General features: G+C 28.9%; 3 protein-coding genes and 1 long non-coding RNA gene across 7 annotated transcripts; 1 reads left to right on the top strand and 3 right to left on the bottom strand.

Moving 5' to 3' along the window:
- Positions 1–150: 150 nt before the first annotated feature.
- Positions 151–10,649, bottom strand: LOC100650219 (ATP-citrate synthase). 4 transcript variants are annotated; one of them, XM_012316347.3, is made up of 12 exons: positions 10,507–10,649; positions 10,371–10,430; positions 4,579–4,933; positions 4,309–4,502; positions 3,920–4,230; positions 3,455–3,773; positions 2,941–3,373; positions 2,536–2,861; positions 1,945–2,464; positions 1,547–1,852; positions 1,030–1,447; positions 151–948 (listed from the first exon to the last, which is right to left on the bottom strand). In XM_012316347.3, exons 3-12 carry the CDS (start codon positions 4,918–4,920, stop codon positions 857–859), a joined length of 3,261 nt encoding a protein of 1,086 aa, XP_012171737.1. In that variant the 5' UTR covers positions 4,921–4,933; positions 10,371–10,430; positions 10,507–10,649; the 3' UTR covers positions 151–856. The 4 variants fall into 4 exon arrangements, with proteins under 4 accessions (XP_012171737.1, XP_048267980.1, XP_003400885.1 ...); XM_048412023.1 differs by having other exon boundaries at positions 10,371–10,508; XM_003400837.4 differs by lacking the exons at positions 10,371–10,430; positions 10,507–10,649 and adding an exon at positions 7,432–7,590.
- On the bottom strand, positions 10,593–13,183 carry LOC100649473 (serine/threonine-protein kinase 16). Its single transcript, XM_012316349.2, has 6 exons — positions 12,939–13,183; positions 12,421–12,655; positions 12,128–12,332; positions 11,906–12,060; positions 11,696–11,830; positions 10,593–11,626 (listed from the first exon to the last, which is right to left on the bottom strand). Exons 1-6 carry the CDS (start codon positions 13,046–13,048, stop codon positions 11,510–11,512), a joined length of 957 nt encoding a protein of 318 aa, XP_012171739.1. The 5' UTR covers positions 13,049–13,183; the 3' UTR covers positions 10,593–11,509.
- A 104-nt stretch (positions 13,184–13,287) lies between these two features.
- Positions 13,288–13,820, top strand: LOC125386316. The gene is made up of 2 exons (XR_007226348.1): positions 13,288–13,428; positions 13,569–13,820. It is a non-coding gene; the product is annotated as an uncharacterized LOC125386316 (long non-coding RNA).
- Positions 13,821–13,876: 56 nt separating this feature from the next.
- LOC100652256 (ATP-binding cassette sub-family B member 6) lies at positions 13,877–18,468 on the bottom strand. Its single transcript, XM_003400854.4, has 12 exons — positions 18,327–18,468; positions 18,188–18,225; positions 17,312–17,789; positions 17,038–17,237; positions 16,764–16,926; positions 16,351–16,559; positions 16,126–16,272; positions 15,832–16,055; positions 15,468–15,748; positions 15,289–15,389; positions 14,704–15,205; positions 13,877–14,628 (listed from the first exon to the last, which is right to left on the bottom strand). The coding sequence occupies exons 3-12, from the start codon at positions 17,618–17,620 to the stop codon at positions 14,239–14,241; spliced, it is 2,526 nt and encodes an 841-aa protein (XP_003400902.1). The 5' UTR covers positions 17,621–17,789; positions 18,188–18,225; positions 18,327–18,468; the 3' UTR covers positions 13,877–14,238.
- Between the last annotated feature and the right edge of the window lie 92 nt (positions 18,469–18,560).

The following is an 18,560-nucleotide window of genomic DNA, read 5'->3' as shown; positions in this document are numbered from 1 at the left end:
ATTGAATTAGTTTTATAACTCTACCTGCTTTCCTTTTTTATAAGTTTCATACTTATTAATAAACATACGTGTGTAGAACACTTATTTTCTATATTCTATGTATAGTTAAGATATTAAATTTTGTAAGATATTAAAAGAGAAGGATAGTACTTAAAGTCACATGTATTTATTATTTCCTACATACTTTATATATACGTGATAAACTAATTTGTGCAAAAAATTGTTAACGTAGCATATACATATATGTAATATGTGCATACAGCACATGTTTATATATGCATACATATATACATATGTATGTAATAATAATATACAAGTACGCATGTTTAAGCACGCACGTATACCTAATAACATTCTCTAAATAAAATAATATTGACATTTTTATAAACCAGAAAAGATTATGTGAATTATAATCTTCCATGAATTATAATTATGAAAAATAAAGTAGTAATGTACTGCACATTAATCAGCGATTATAAAATATTTTCAATTCAAGTTCTGTTTTCTGACCACATTACAAATGCTTTATGGAATGTTTATTTGTAAAACTAATTTTTTCTGTTTCACGTATTCCTATCTAAGTTCTGGTAATCACCAACTTAAGTTTAAAATCGCATTTATATCGAATATAACCGACTAGCGACAAGAAAAACTAATTTATCATACAAGAGCTTTCACTTATGCATTGATATTATAACATTTAATATCAAACCAAACATACGTCGTACTTTTTCTAATTTTTCACAATTATGAGCAAAACATGTAAGACATAACCATCAGAACTATCTAAATTTCTTAAATGAATACGCAACATTTATTATGCTTTTACGACAAATAATGTAAATGGAAGATGAATTCAATTATATTGTTCTGGCAATACATAAGAAATATCATCCCAAGGATGTCGGTATAAACCTTGTTTCAACCTTTTTTGATCCATGTAATGACCTGCAATAATAAAATAATTATATTGTTTGAGCATTGTGGGTACCTTTTTATACATTATTGCACTGAGCCAAGAATACCTACCAATAAAACCTATACTTCTACCAAGAACAAATAAACTATTTATAGCACCAATTTCGATATATTCTTGTGCTTCTTCTCTTGTGAAGCTTCCGCTGTTCCTCAGCATATCAACAAAAGCACAGGCAATTATACCATCCACATTCAAGATTAAATTAGGCTTCTTACTCGTGGTTATTTTCTCAACTTCCAGTGCATATTCTACCAACGGTCTGGCAGGGAAATGCTCCATTACATATTCTTTAATGAGTTTTACCCGCATGTCTGGATTATTTATAGACTTTATACGATGACCAATACCCATTATGAGTTTGCCCTTCTTACGTGTATTATTTACAAACTCTTGTGGATGTAATCCAGCATCATATGCTTCAGAGAACATACGAGCCGCACCATCCAATGCACCACCGAAACGATCACCCTGTGATTAAAATTTTTGTCAAATATTAATATTATTTCTTACAGGAAAGTAATACATAAAAGTGAATAACATAGTATAAAATTTCTTTCTTTTACTTACGATAGTCAAAAGACCAGATACTAGAGAGCTAACTAAATCTTTACCAGCTCTTGCACAAACAATAGTGTTATGTGCCCCTGACACGGCAGGCCCGTGATCAGCTGTTAACATTAAAGACATTTCAAGAAATTTACAATACATTGGCGCCAAGCACCGCTGGAACCACAATAATGAAACTACACCACCAATTCCTACGTTCTGTTTAAGAACTTCTGTTACAGGCATTCCAGCATATAATAATTCTTGGCCACGTTCATCACATATCGAAGTCATGAATGAAGCTGGTTTTCGTATCAGACCGAGTTCCTAAGAAAGAATTAAGTTGAGGATGTTTTTCATGATGCTTACATATGTATACACACCAATATGTAATTTAATAATGCAATAGTTAAACATACCCTAGCCCAACTGTAATCCATAGGAACAGTGGGAGGAGGAACTTCCGGTGCAGGTACTATTACTCCCTCTTTCACAAGATTATTGTAAACAGTCTGCATTAAGTCACCTAAGCTATCAAAACTGTCAGGAACAAAAGCACCAGCTTCTTTTAATGCAGCATTTTTGGCAGAAGCTGTTTCCAAATTGCTATGAGCAATAGATCCAGCATGACCAAACTGTACTTCAGAATTGAACATGCTGGCACAGGTACCGATGCACCAAGCGATCAATGGCTTTGTAATTCTCTTTGTTTTCAGTGCTTGACATACTTCATACTCTTCCACACCACCGACTTCACCAAGAAGTACTATAAGCTTCACTTCGGGATTTTCTTGATAACGTATAATGTGATCCATAAATGTTGTTCCTGGATAACGATCTCCACCAATTGCGACACCTTCCAATACTCCATTAGAAGCTTTGGAAATTATATTATTTAGTTCGTTAGACATACCTCCGGAACGAGAGACATATGCAACACTAAAAATAACAATTTCTTAGTATAAAGCAAGATTTGAGAAAAAGTATAATATAATGAACAATGGTGGTACCTGCCAGGCCTGTAAAGTTTACTATGAAGAATATTGTCCATCATTCCACCGGTATTACCAATTTTGAAACAACCAGGTTTGAGACCCCCAACGGTGGCTGGACCGATGATAGTAACGCCTTTATGTTGCGCCATTAAAATTAACTTTCTCGTCATATTCTCAGGTATTCCCTCAGCAATAATAGCAATCGTTCGAATTTGAGGGAACTGCATGGTTTCCACAGCGCTTTCGTATGCGGATCTTAAGGATGCGAACGTGACCATAACGTCCGCATCTGTATGTTTAGTCATAGCATCTTTCATTTGTTTATAGACAGGAATGAGTACCTATCATTAAAAAAAGAAATTGTAATATACTTTCAACAAATTTCATTCAATAAAATGAAAACAATTGTTTAAATTATACCTCTTTGTGACCCCAGTAAAATTTTTGTTTGTGGTCACCCGTGAAAGGATATACAATGGCAGCTACAGATGGTTCGGATCTACGACAAACGAAGTCAAAGTCTAACATACTCTGAACAGCTCTATTTTGCATTCCCCAGATAATGGATCTGGTTTTACAACTAAAGAGCTGTTTGTGTGATGATCCGTCAACAGAGTCGCTTGCTTTTAGTTTGGACTGTTTAGTGGGTGAAGAGGAAGCACTAGCAGAGGGAGCTGAAGGACCTACATCTTGTCCCGATGGTAGCAAAAAATTTGCAGTTGAAAATTCCTGCGCTTCAGGATCTGGAATTGGCTTTTTGCCTAAGGCCATCGCGCATATAGCTGTCATGTGAGTTTCTGGACCGAATACATAAACGGGAATACCGAGTCTTTTACCAACTTCACGTATAATTCTAGAATTCGACATATAAATCATTTGTTAAATATTTGCTAAATATGACAATTAGAATTACATTATTTAAATGTATTTATACCTTAGACCTTCTTGATAATTAGGCCCCGCTCTTCTTACGAATATTTTTACGTTATGATCTACGAGTTTAGGCTGGTACTCTTGTAGTGCCTTTACAATACCTTTGAAAGTGGCAGCCACATTTGTAAAGTTAGCGATACCACCACCAATGATCAATACTTTCCCCTCTTGCCGTTTTTCTTTTGTCATCAAGCTCAGAATGGTTTTTGCGTACTCGTAAGTTTGTTGTTCGCTAGGTGCACCAGAATATTCTCCATAATTAGCTAATTCATTCGCGGCTCCCAAATCGCAAATAGTGTCCGAGTATATCACGGATGCTCCTGGAACGAAGGTGATTAGAAAATGAAACATGCAACCGAAAGCGACAAACCTTTGTTGAAATAAAACAAACTATTTGACAATCACAATTTTGTTAGAATAAACTCGATTAATCACGTAAATGATACTGCTGTGCGCTTCTACTGACCACCGCCAGCAACCATTGTCCATATCCGACCAGCTGGATTAAGAATAGTCAATTTCAAGCTAGCTCCAGATTTAGAATCTAAATCGGCGATGTAGGCCTCTTCCGGATAAGCATCTCTTCCAAATGGTGGTGGATAATCGATATCTCCCCAGTCAGGTCTGCAGATGAAGTCCGCAGTTGTGTCCAACTTTGCAGCGAGATCAAGTATATAAATTCCATTTTTTGTTACCACCAATGGATTTATCTCTAAGTAAGTGAAATATAAGTTAACATAAAGCTTATATAGAGATTCTACAAATTTGCCAATCACTCTGAAAAAAAAATATGAACATTCATTACCAAGAACTGTATGCAAAATGAGAAGATAATATACTTGGACATATTTTTACTCTTTTTTGTCATCTGCTACGTGTATTAATAATTTATTGATTATAGTAGACCGATCTGGTGCTTCTTCTCCAACAAGTACATCTAATTTCAAGGCCTTTGCATCAACATCTCCAATGTCAACACCACCTTCATGATGGAATAAAATGGTATCAGCATTTCTGTGGGAATAGATACAAACATAGGCTTCTTCTTCCTACAAATGAAAGCTCTATTAATATCTGTTCCATTAGTTTACATAGTATATATATAGTCTAGTCCTATTAGTTTACTTGTTTGTGAGGAACAAAAGGCTCGATGATGAATGTTCTTAGTTTTCCAGTTGTATTCCCCACTTGTTGATCTTTGTTCATTCTTTCTGCAATCCATTGTTTTACGGCAGCCAAATCAGCATTCACTTTAATTAGTCCAAGTTTTCCTCGCCGTTTGATCAATTGATCTGGTTTCACCACTAATTTTTCAGTTTGGACCCATGGATGCTCATTTACAATGTCTGTCCAATTTGTGTCTCCTGTAATGGTCACAAACCGACATTTCACTGCATTTGTGCCAGAAGGAAGTTTACGATTAATGAGATCTTTTCCAGTTGCTTCACGAATTGCTTTCGCTGACATCTTTTAAGAGTTCCTAAAAATAAATACAAAGCGTGTTAATGGAAACCTATTATAAAACATAAAAAATTTAAGCTTTTATTTCGAATAGCTTTTTGCTCTCAATGCTTAAAGAAAAATATTTTGTTATTCAAAATTCGAAACTCAGGTAAATTATAGTATACGTTTCCAAAAAAAATACATGAAATAATATTTGGTTTTATAAGGCTTCGAGAATTTAAATTGGACGATTGTAAGAAAAAGTCGATTGACTGCATTACAGACACCATAAAAAGGGATTTATTGAAATAGTATAATTACTATTTAGCTTTATCATAAACCAACCTTTTTTTTCACGAAAAAATTTACAAAAAACGATTCTAATATTTTTCCTTAATTTAGGAAGAATTAATAAAAGTTCTTAAAATATCGGCAAATTCAATGTAATAGACAATTATAAAATAAAGTTTGTAGTCATATTCTCTTCCCGAATCGTCCTCTATTTTACGTCATATACTTTGAATAATATATGCGTTTTTGTCAACAACCATTCGAAGTTACACAATCATCGAAGTATATTATCTGCAATATATTCACATCTTGGCATATATAATAAGACACATGATATAATTCATCAGACTGTAATATAAAAATTACAAATAATAAAAAACTTATTATTTTAATACCTAACAATATAGATAAAAGCAAAAGATTTTAATATATTTAATAACTCGAATGTAACAAATATTTAGTGAACTTCTCCAATCTATGAAATATACAGATAATTATCAATTATAAATTATAATTTATTCTAGAAGATCGTAATTATAAAGTTTATATATAAAACGTTACATAGAACGTTCTAAACAAAATCTAAAATACTGATGTAAAGTATGAGCAAGATAGACACTATCAGTCAGGAACAACTAGAAAAATTATAAATTCAAATGAGATTTGCAAAAGAGAAAATATACTAGTGCCTTGTTAACTGACCGCCGCTAATCATACCACTTTCCTAAAGTGTAAATTTTTTTAATTGTTTTTGCGAAGATTAACTAGAAACATAGAATAAATATTTTTGAATTATTTGATATATTATACTAAATTATGTACACAAAAACGATATTATAATTTAAAATAAGTTCTATTAATTCGGTATTTTAATAGTAAGCACTGCAATAGAATGGCTTACACTACAGAAATCTTTTATCTATATTATTTATATTTTATGTATTTTGTGTGTTGTATAAAACATTTATATAAAACATATTGATAAAATGTGAAATGAATCTAAAAGAATATATATATGTATATATAAAAGTTACAAAATATTTAATGCAAACTTATTTGCAAATTTATTTAATAAAAAATTAGTACATAGTATGAATACAGGTATCTTAAATATATAATAAATGTTACAGATGGTTCCACTGAATATTTCAGCTTATTAATGTAACGAATAATTTAATATTTAAATACTTGTATGATTTTTACGAATTATGTATTTCCACTAAATATGCTGTGACTTGTATGTACATTTTCAAATTCGTTTCAAACTTTAACATGACCATGATAGTCGAATCTCATTACTATAATTATAAATTACAGATATTTGTGCAAATTTATATTTTTATAAATATAATTTAAAAAATGAAATCTACGTAGAAAATTGTTCCATCTACTAAAAACTATAACATTATACAATCGACATTTTATATACTTGTTCATATTGTATATTATCTATGCATTTTTGTACCATCAAATTTCTCATAAATGCATAAAAATTTACAATCTATTCACTACAACATATATTCGTAAAAGATTTCTGTAAGTATTCGAATAGGAAGCTAAAAACTATTAATTTTTATTTTAAAAGAAAAAATTAATATAATTAATAATTTTCTATTACAAATTCTCGCAATTAAACAAATTTTCTAAAAAATTTACTTATTTTATTTATATTACTCTTCCAGTAAAGCAATAATTTATTGAGTTTAGAAACTTGGTATCTCGGGAAGGTTATCGAGCATCATTGTCTGTACCTATCTATCTATTTCATGCCGAGGCGAAATTCCTGATATATATCTTCCCTTGCTAACTGACCAAATTCGGTCCCGACTAGCAGTCACTTAGCAAGGCAATACTGAGCATAATGACTTCAATATTTCATTAATCCAATCATGAAAATCTAATTAAGACCATCATCCATGTCACAAGAAGTCCATGTCTAAACGATCGCATAAAAATATAGCAGAGTAAGAGAAACTCGTAGAAACACTTTCACTTTGACACTAGTGATTACATGGTATTTCACGTCATCATATTTTATTTTTTCATTTTCTATATTGCAATAGTCTATATTATTTTATTGATAAGTCTACATTAAATGAAATTATATAAATACTACAAAATATTTCTGTTCATCAAAATGATGAACTGAAATTTGAATATATTCCTATTGCTTAGTGTATTATTGATGAAATCACAGAAAAATAAATATATAATAAAAAAACTACAAAATGAAACTACACTCACTTTTACGCTCCACCTATTAAACAAACGTTATGTAGACTAAAAAATTGATATTTTGTCGCACTAAATTTTGTAACCTATTCAAAGGATAACATAGAATGTCTGCCACACAAAACCGCTGGCGGTTGACTGAATGTTCAAAGTGACACTGCGCGCATATGTAAGACCAAAAGCTGACGATATCTCAAGATATCGTACGATTCTGCTGTTTTTTTCTCCCACGGATCGTATTAACCCATTTTCGTTTTTTTTCTCTTCTCCGTGTCATGCGTTATATTCTTTACAATTTAAAGATTAGAACATAAAAGTGTTCCCTTACTTGGAATTATGTAATCATGGCGACAAGTTCTTTTAGTTCTTATTTAAAATTTCGCGAATTAAATTCATTTGCAAGTTTGGACAAAAAATTGTACAAAATTTATCTAAATATTTAGTTCATAACCTTGTAAGTTCTGAAGTTCCTAAACTTTTTTCCAATTTACAAAATTTCTAATATTTAATCTGTTTATTTAATTAACAATCTTTCATGTACGTTTTGGTTATATTTTATCATTTAGTTAATAATTAGCATACTTCTCTTTTGTTTAAATATAATCAGAAAGAAAAAATTTGTATATCTAATTTTCTTTAACTTATCGATATATCGTATCTATTAGTTTGTTATTATCTAATAAGAGAAAATTTTTAGTTTTTCTTCTTTCATATACATTTAAATTTAAAAGCGTTACGTGTACGGAAGTTACGTGTCATATATTCGCGGATATAAAATATAATGAAAATCTTGTGAGTGTATCTACGAGATGATAATGCAATATTTATTAGAGAATTGAATAAATTTCATTTGATTTCGTTTTACATATATTGCAGCTTGAATTATAATGTTCAAATTCAAGAATCATACGAGAATTAACTATTCATCACGTGACTTATAACGCGATCAGTGGTCTCCACGTGGACAGATAATAAAGGTTTTTAGACTCTTTTGATTATTATATAATTAATCCACGATTTAATCATTCGAGAAATTACTGTACAATATATAACTGTATAATGTACTTAAAAATACATTAAAGATATTATATACTTAATAGATATGTATATACTTAAGAAGATTTAACCATAACTAATGAATTTATATAGAAAAAATATTAATCTTTAAATGTTAGTATAGTACACAAGAAAATTATTAAATTTAAAACTTAAGGGCGAAATGAATGAGTTAATGCATTAATTAATAATTATGATTTAATTACGAAGTTTATTTGTATATTAAAACAAAAAACGAATAGTTGATTGAACTTACGAATTAATATCTAGGAACTCATATCAATTATTTATTATATGACGAATTTTTTCTTACGATCAGATCTTGGCATCGCTTTATTAGCGATTATTTCATGATAATCACGTTTTCATTTATTTAAGTTACCAGCTTAGAAAAGGTAATAGTAAATCACTATCTATTGATTTTTTAAATAATTTATCATCAGATAAATCTACTATACAATTTGATATCTAGTAGTTTATATTAACTTTATTGAATACAGTTGAAATCTCTGATTAAAATCTTATATAATCTTAAATTTCTCTTACAAAATATCAAACGTTGATACGTAATTTCATAACTACAGGTGTGCGTACATGTAGTATAGTACTTACATACGCTAGTTATTTATACAAATTAATATTTTTATTTCTAATTCTTATTTAAAAAGAAGAAAATCTAGTTTGAAAAAAATCTATTTTGATTTCATTTCTACAGTTATGTCCGTAAAAATATTAATTTTCATGAACATCTACATTTCTAAAAATATCTGTAGGTTATAAGGCGCTAAGAAAATTTATAAATTATTCCTGACCACAAAACCGACCAAATTTAACTAATAATAGCTTCATGAAAGTTTCGTGCTTATCTTTCTACTTGTGATCGTCGCCTACATTGAACTGAAATTTAACCTTGACCTTTTCAAGTTACCGACTCTTCAAAATAATACTTAACGACAATTCTTGAAAAAAAAGAACGGGAAAAACTACGGAAATTAGAAAAAATATATATAAAGATGTATATATACAAACATGAGAATTGCTAATGTTAAATCTAATAAACAAATTGTTGGATAATTCCTTTACGATAAACTTATGCCGCTTTTTGCTTGAAATTCATAATACCAGATAATGGCAGCATAATAGCAGCACACGAGATTTCTTGCGTAAATCATCAGCATTTGCTACGTCACGATAAGACTGAAATTTGAATATATCATATTCTTATAAATTTGATTTAACAAAAGGAAGCACATAAAAATCGTGCTTAGAACTTATGAAATATTAGATTGTTTAAACATTTATATAAATTATACATTTCAGTACAAAGTAACATCTTTTTAAATGATTTTAATAGATAAAGAAATTGTACTATTTTCAAAATTATAAAAAACTAAGGTTATGTTATCCTAATGTTTGATAAAAATTATACTTTGCATAACAAATTTAACATCGAATAAAAAAGAAAAAGAATCACTTCTATTATTTCTAGTGTCAATTCAATAATCCATTTTCGATTCTAATATTGTAAATACGTTAATGACAAAGATTGTTAAATTGCTAAATTTTTGTTATCGGAAACGTTTCTTATGAAATTACCTTCATATAAGGTTAGTTTGTTATAACAAAAAGTAATTGAAAACCTATTTGAATGCATTATTAAATTTGTAACGATATAATTGTTAGATTCCTAGATCTTTTATAGGTGCAAATTAAGAATTCTTTACTTTGGGCTCTATGTAAGGTTAGTTTGTTACTATGGAAAGTAATAAAAATTTTATTTCGGTGTATATGTATGTATGTATATATATATATATATATATATATATATATATATATTATATATATAAATATATTATACATATATATAAATATATTATACATATAAAATTACTTACGAATTGCAATCTGTGCACACAGATGATGATATAAAAAGTAATTTGGGAAGCCTTCACTATCTGGAAAACAAGTGAGAAATGTCTACTTAAAGTACAAACTCATGAAAAAGAAACTAAATTACTGTAGCGACATTACCGGTGTGAAGTATGGTTCAAAATTATTGATGCATTCTTACGATCAAAATCACATTGTTCACGCTCCCGTATTAATCACTCTCTTGATAAATTAATAAAACACAAATTTTATTTTACGATAAGGTTACATCAAATTAATGGAAAATATTATTAACGATATACAAATATATCCAAACTTTATCTGGTTACTATGACGTATTCGTGACGTAGCAGTAATACGTCATATCGTACGATTCTTCCAACCACTATCTGCACGTAAATCTTAGATTAAATATGTTGTCGAGTTTTGCATACAATAAGCTTAGTTACGTGAATTTTGAAAACTTCCAACAAGAAATGCAAAGATGTATTTTATTTTATCAAATTTCAAGAAATTTTCATTCAATATGCATAATTGAAAAAAAAATTCATTGCATTATATATATAAAAATATATACAGTTATAAACATTTTTGCATTACGTGATTGTTGCTTTGAGAACAATATTTTATCTCTGAATTTAAATAATGTATGGCCCCTAGTATTTTTATAACAAATGCTTGATTCGCAGCAGTGTATAAAGTAATATATGTTTAAGTCAACTTATGTGTAAAAGTTGGTAGTTAATTAGATAGCTAACAATATTCTTTATATATATTAACATATATTATCGTATTTGTGTTTTCAATAATACTATATAAATGTGTTATAAATCTAGACTATTATTTAAAATTTAAAATGATGATATTTACATATTTAAAATGTATATAAATCGCTTGCTTGAAAAAGTTATTCTCTTATTTCATAAATGTCTTGCTTCTCGTTTTCAGGAATGAAATATATCAAAGTGATATATCAAAGTAATGCAATTGTTTCCAGTTGTTCTGTTTAAAACTTTCATTTTGTGTTATTGCATTATAATATTGCATTTCTCTTTTCGTAGGACAATAAACATTACATATGTATAAAAAATTGCCTGTACATAAATGTTTGAATAAATATTAAAATTATTGCTTTTTTACATGATTATACTTTGTTTTCTAACTTTGAGATATAATCTTGTACGTTTTCTATAACACTGTATATATAAGGACGTTCCATAGGATTTACCTTTAACATTGATAAAATCAAATTTTGCATTTGCTGTAAAATGAAAGGAATTAAACATTAAACTTCTGAAAATCTAATAATTGTAGTTAAGTATTATTGTACCTCCGTATATGGAGCATCTTCTGGAAATGTAATATTTGCGCTCATTACAGCTAAAGCAACACTATCTCCCCTTTCATATACCGCGTCAAACGGCGATTTAAAATAACACAATGCATAAAGAATGCATCCTAATGACTGAAACAATATATATATTTCAATATATATTAGAATTAAGAATATATATTTAGAATTAAGAATTATTGATCTTACCCAAATATCTGTTCGTTCATCTACCATACAATAACTTTCAACATTGAATAATTCTGGTGCTTTATATGGCATTGAACATCTTTCAGCTGCTAAATCTTGCAAAGTTTGTGCTGCTTGTGAACCGCATATCTTAACTCTGGCTGGAGCTACAGAACCTACAGAAGTCAATCTTGATTTAATAATCATTGTTTATTACTGAATATTATAATAAATTAAATATACCTAGATCCATTAAAATGGGAGTATTTCCATCATCAAGAACAATATTCGCAGTCTTTAAATCTCTATGAGCAAGAGGTTCTGGAGTTGTTTCATGAAATGCTTTTACACCTTCGCATATTTGTAAAAAAATATTTAATATATCTAGTGCACTCATGTAATCCTTATTTTTAGCACGTCTTTCCAATTCATTTGCAAGGGTACCTCTCTAAGAACAAAAACATTTATATTTTAATTCATTCAAAGTTGATAAACATATTACTTAAAATATATATTTTAATGTAAGAATAACTTACATGATAATATGGTAAAACAATTAGTACTTCACTAGTTGCATTAGCAATAGGATCTGCTGTTCCTTTATAAGTAGAATCAATACATTCTATAATATTTGGATGTTTTACAAGATTATAGTATTCTATTTCTTTTGCTGCTAATCTCTGATCTTCTAATCCATGACAAATGATCTTTTTAATGGCATACTTCTTGTGAGTTATTGTATCTTCTACCAATAGTACAGTGCTAAATCCACTAAAATTGCATTAAAATCATATTACAAACAACAAAAATAATTTATGATATTCATTATTAAATTAAATGCATCTACATATAACTTAGAAAAATTTATTTTCATACAGCGCAAATGTGACATGAATTAGGTTAAATAATACATAACAAAACTTACCTTAACAATGCAAGCATAATATATGATATAAAGTATTTTAAAATAAAGGCCACAGGCTCTATATAAAATTTGTATAAATAAATAAGCTTTAGAATAATATATAACATTTGATTTCATGGTTAGACTTACCCTTCTCCAAGATGTTCACGAACCGTGTATTTTCTTGAATTTATCGTTATTGTTTCCTTTGAGCATATACAGCCCATTTTTAAAATCAAGCTTAAACCAAGGCTATTCATTCTTAGTTATTCATAATAAAAGAAAGATTCTACTTGATCTATTATCTTTATTCATATGCAAACATCTTGACACACAACACATACGTTACCATTGAGATTAGTGATCAGTTTAAGTTAGATTATTGTACGTCAGTTGTTTATAAATAATTTTTGATGGATACGTCCTTTAAAATTAACCGTGTTCAAGTTTTATAAAAAATTTATAAATGTAAAACTTGGTATAAATTTTACAAATCGATATTGAGTATTTTTCAATTATTCTTTTATAACAAAAGAAAAAAATATTGTGAAAATTCTACCATCAAAATTGGATAGAAATGAAAAAACTCCATTTATGATTTCTCAATATGGTTACACAAGAAACGAAAATCGCCTTCAAAGTAATTCTTTCCATCTCAAGCAAATTTTACCTGTAACATTATTAAAAATTTAAGACGAGTGGTTTAAGAAAGCTGAAATGCAAATTTACTACAAAATTTAATATAAAGATAATGCTTTTATTAATTGTTTATATTACTAGGTAGTGTACACTCTAGTATGGTTATTTTTTACAAGTTATTATTTTTGGGGTGCACAAGAAGTAACTGTAACAACTCCGATTGATGAATCTGGTTGGGTACCAGATGGAGCATTTGCATCTGAAATTATGCAAACTGGAACACAGCCTGAAGAGCAAAGCGCTTAATGTTATTAAACTTGCATAAAGAAATTAACTGTGATAAATTTTAATTATCTGTCTCTGATACAATAAATGGTGTCAAATAAATGTGAACAATTGAGTAACAATGTTTATTTACAACTAAGTATGGAACTGATGAGGAACTCTAGTTATCATAAACATTAGTTTATTCATTCTTTTAGAAAATGAAACTTCAATGACATTTGCAAAAATATTCATCTACGATAATTAGACTATTTTCAATAATAACTCTATACATACATACGTATCATGCTCTGATCATAGTAAACTATCTACAGAGCTAAGAAGTTACTATCACAAATTCTTCATATAAATTTAAAATAGATATTAAATTAAAATGTATATGTTTGTTTAAATTTATATCTTTTTAGTAAGTTACCCATGTAAGTAACTTGATATAAATAGATTTCTGTCAGTTTTCACAAACAGATAAGTAATATACATTTTTAAAAAATCAATTATTAGATTTAGAGAATAAAATTAAACGTAATTATGATTTTATTGTTTTGCTTTCTGGAGCGTCATCGTTTGAATCTTTGGTAGCCTCCTGATCATTTTGCAATTGTGCTTGCCACATGGAATGGTACTTTCCATTATAAGAAATCAATTCTTCATGTTTGCCTCTCTCTACGATTTCTCCGTCTTGCAAAACAAGAATTTGGTCGGCATGTATTATCGTAGATAATCTGTGTGCTATTATGATAGTTGTTCGATTAGCACAAACTTTGTTTAACGCTGCTTGAATGTTACGTTCTGTTTGCGTATCAAGTGCGCTTGTTGCTTCATCTAAAAGTACGATCGCTGGTTCTTTCAGTATCGTACGTGCGATAGCAACGCGTTGTTTTTCTCCGCCACTTAAACGGAGACCTCTTTCACCAACCTATACATAAACCAAATAAAATAAGTATGATGAGACATTAACAAATTAAGAATAATTTTATTACCAAACTCATACCTGTGTATCGTAACCATTTGGAAATGAAAGAATTCTTTCATGAATGTCGGCGTTTCGAGCTGCTGATATTATATCCGCATCTATAGCTTCGATATGTCCATACTGAATATTGTACTTTATGGTATTATTAAACAATACTGTATCTTGAGGTACAACACCTATAGCTCGTCTCACGGAATCCTGAGTGACGGTTTTAATATTTTGACCATCAATCAAAATTGCACCCTGTTCCACATCATAAAATCTGAACAATAGTCGTATAATAGTAGATTTTCCTGCTCCAGATGGCCCAACCAATGCAACAGTCTTTCCTGCTGGGACGACGAAGCTAACATTTTTTAATATAACTTTTTCAGGTGTGTAACTAAATGTCACATTCAAAAATTCTAGTAAGCCACGTTTTACTATTAATGGACCAGCACCTGGAGCATCAATAATTTCTTGATCTTCTCTCAGAAGATCAAACATATTTTCCATGTCAACAAAATTTTTTTGTATTGCGCTGTATTTAAAATAAATAAATATAATTATTTTAAGATAGGTAATATAATTTGACGCTTAAGTAATACTGACATAAATACTGACCGATAATATGTTCCAAACCAATTTAATGGCACGTAAAGCTGAGTGATATAACTCGCAAATAAAACATAGTCACCAATGGTTAAACCTTGTTTGGTTATAACCTATAATCATAAGTTATATGTTTGTTTACTTGTTAAATATTTAAATTTGAAACAATTGGCATAACTTTTTGTACTAACCATATGTAAGCAAAGTAAAGAACCAGCAAGTAAACCGCTGCAAACAATTATATTTTGTAAAGTATTTAAAATATTTAATGTTATCATTGATTTCCATTCTGCAGCTTGGAATTCCAATATTGCTTTTCTATAACTATCGACTTCATATGATTCTGCCCCATAATATTTAACAGTTTCAAAATTAAGTAAACTGTCTACACTTCGTGCTTTTTGAGCATTATCTGCTAAGTTCATGCGTCTCTGGAACTTAGTACGCCATTCAGTAACCAAGATTGTAGCAACTAATGTACAAAAATATTGAAATTTAATAAAAATTCTGTGATTTTAATAATGGATACAGAAATGTTAAAGATATAATATTTACCTATATAAAGGCTCATAGTCAGAAATACAATTAAACCAAACCACTTGTTGTAAGCAACAACAAAGAATGCAATAGCTACAATGATATCAACAATTGTTGGAACAATTGAAAACAAGATGTAATTGAGAAGATTGTTTACAGAGTCTGTCCCGCGATCCATAACTCTTAAGACCTCTCCAGTTTTTCTTCCTAGATGCCAACGTAAACTTAAGCTGTGTAAGTGTCTAAAAAAATATTTAAATATAAAGATTAAACATGAAAGTATAAAAGATTCTATAAAAAAAGATTATTTACCTAAACAATTCTACTTCAATTTCTCGAGTTGTGTACTGTTGTATACGAATCCACAGAAATGACCTAAGATTATTTAGTAACCCCATACCACCTGTGCCGCCACCTTGTAAGAATTTGAATGCTACATATATTAATATAAGATCCCACCTGTTATGAAAGTTAAACATTTTATGAAATATACCTATTTATTTATTTTTGTAAGATCTTAATGAAAACTTTGTATACCTAAATAATACAGGAATGTCGGTGACACTATCCACAATTTTTTTATTATAAATTGGGACATATAAGTTTATTAAACGTCCCAATATAAGTAGTCCAAAACAAAAAGTAACACGGAGTTGGAGCATGAAAGATTTTGGCCATAAGAATGGTGCCAAAATTTTTATCTTATACCATGCATTCTTCCACGTAGAACTGGTATCCTCGGGTCTCTGAAAATAGTGTCAAAACTATATTATCATGAAACACAAAATTTAATAAATAATTAATGTTTAACAGATAACTATTTATATATTGATATAACAAATTTCATTTGCTTTATATATTCAAACCTTTTATTTAATCCAATAGCGATTACAAAACCTTTTTTCAATTAAATTCAAATTATCCACTAAGAATATATTTCAATGACTTACACCTTGATAATATCTTGACCGTGGAGCTGGATCATTATTTAAAGTATGATATTCAGAATCTGTATTGCCAGTTATTCCTGGAGCTTTGAGACCTAGAGCAAAGATAATAAGGTTGCTAACATAACGTAGAATGAACAGTGCCATCTCAATCTGGTCTGTTAATCTGTAAATAGCACACACATACATAAGAATCATCTCACCAGATATAATAAACAAATATAGATAGATCCTTAATCATGTGAGTATTTAGAAAGTTTATTGCTCTAAAACTTACGTGTTTAAATGAAACCACCATTCAACTTTACCAATATTAACAAAAACAACATTTTCTGCAACAAATGCTAAAGTCCAAAAGCCCAATAATACAAGTCCATGTCCTTGTGGTGGCACACTTGGTAACAGTTTATGTCTTTCTACCTTTAGTATGTATATTGAATATGGATACACAATTATTGTTAATACTGTTGTGAGAATCTAAAAATTAAAATTCATTATATTCTAAAATTAAAGAATATTATTAAGAATAAAAATTGAACATAATCCGTTACCATGTAACCATATATTTTATTGTCATTCAAAACTGTTCCTTGTAGAATTATTCTTACTACACTAAGTATTGGAACAAAATAAAGGAAGAATTTTTGAATATTGTACAATTTATTTCTAGGTAATAAAGTTGCAGCAGTTTCTGTCCCATATTTCTGATACATCCAAAGTTGAATTGTACCAAAAATTAATAAATACGAAGAAATAATTGCAATACTGATAGTGTCCATGAAGCATTTAGACATTCCATGATCCACCCAAATATCGGAAAAGGTAATATTTGGAGGACAGTAAGTCATCGTAGTATTCATCTTTGACTCTTTCAAACTTAAATTTGCCACTCTTCTAGAAGGTCATAAAAGTAATCCTTTAACGGTAATGTTTGTTATTATATTACAAGTGTACACTATTAATCAGCGTATTATTTAATTCGTTCACAATTATTTTAATTCATTGTAACTTCTAATTTATTGATAACATCTGAAAAAGTATATAAGATACATTATATGTATATTGAAAGCTTATATTTAGATAAAATACTGTATCATAATGAGATTATATAAGTTTTATTATGTTTAGAGTTAAAAAATTCTGAATATCACTAGATACTCAAATGCCACATAAAATTCATATATTTTTATATAGTTTTACACATTAACATCGACATTAACTAAAATATATCATAATCAAAAATATCATACTTATAAACATAAGATAAATCATAACATCATATTTTTATAATATAAATTAATTTCATATTACATCATTTCGCATTAACGAATAATTACAAAAAAAGGTGTAACAGTAAACAATTTTTTCTAGAAATTTATGATGTCATTCTATTTCAATGTAAAACGTGAAATGATTAAACTATTTACCTTTTTTTTCTAAACACATTTGCTGTGTCACGATAAACCTGTAATCGAATTAATGTTTTGTAAGACTGAAGATGCAAATATTTTTGTAAAACGACCTAACCTAATATATATAGTCGTAGAGTTTAATGAATCCACTTACAATAATATTGTTATATGAGGATAAGACATTGATTTCAAGAAGTAAGAAATCTTTTTATAGACATTTACAAACTATTTTCTCTAAATTAAAGAAATTTACATTATATCCGACGTTAGAGTAGAGAAATGCACTTCTACAGGTCACTTCAATCTAATGTATATATGTATATTTAAAAGCACATGATATGACTAAGTAGTAATGTCTATACCTCGTGGGTCTATGATATGTAACTAC

Source organism: Bombus terrestris, chromosome 14 (assembly GCF_910591885.1).
Source record: "Bombus terrestris chromosome 14, iyBomTerr1.2, whole genome shotgun sequence".
NCBI classification, from domain to species: domain Eukaryota; kingdom Metazoa; phylum Arthropoda; class Insecta; order Hymenoptera; family Apidae; genus Bombus; species Bombus terrestris.
Note: the sequence above shows the minus strand (reverse complement) of the source record. Positions and strands in the feature narration are given on the sequence as shown.

Excerpts from the sequence above, each read along its gene's own strand:
- LOC100650219 (XM_012316347.3), bottom strand. The coding sequence starts at position 4,920 with ATGTCAGCGAAAGCAATTCGTGAAGCAACTGGAAAAGATCTCATTAAT. Across the intron at positions 3,774-3,919 it reads GACAATGGTTGCTGGCGGTG|GAGCATCCGTGATATACTCG; the intron begins GTCAGTAGAAGC and ends CCTTCGTTCCAG. Across the intron at positions 2,465-2,535 it reads AAACTTTACAGGCCTGGCAG|TGTTGCATATGTCTCTCGTT; the intron begins GTACCACCATTG and ends TGTTATTTTTAG.
- LOC100649473 (XM_012316349.2), bottom strand. The coding sequence starts at position 13,048 with ATGAATAGCCTTGGTTTAAGCTTGATTTTAAAAATGGGCTGTATATGC. Across the intron at positions 12,656-12,938 it reads CGTGAACATCTTGGAGAAGG|TGGATTTAGCACTGTACTAT; the intron begins GTAAGTCTAACC and ends ATGCAATTTTAG. Across the intron at positions 12,333-12,420 it reads TTGTTTTACCATATTATCAT|AGAGGTACCCTTGCAAATGA; the intron begins GTAAGTTATTCT and ends TTTTGTTCTTAG.
- LOC100652256 (XM_003400854.4), bottom strand. The coding sequence starts at position 17,620 with ATGAATACTACGATGACTTACTGTCCTCCAAATATTACCTTTTCCGAT. Across the intron at positions 16,560-16,763 it reads GGTCAAGATATTATCAAGGT|AGACCCGAGGATACCAGTTC; the intron begins GTAAGTCATTGA and ends CACTATTTTCAG. Across the intron at positions 16,056-16,125 it reads ATTGAAGTAGAATTGTTTAG|ACACTTACACAGCTTAAGTT; the intron begins GTAAATAATCTT and ends ATATTTTTTTAG.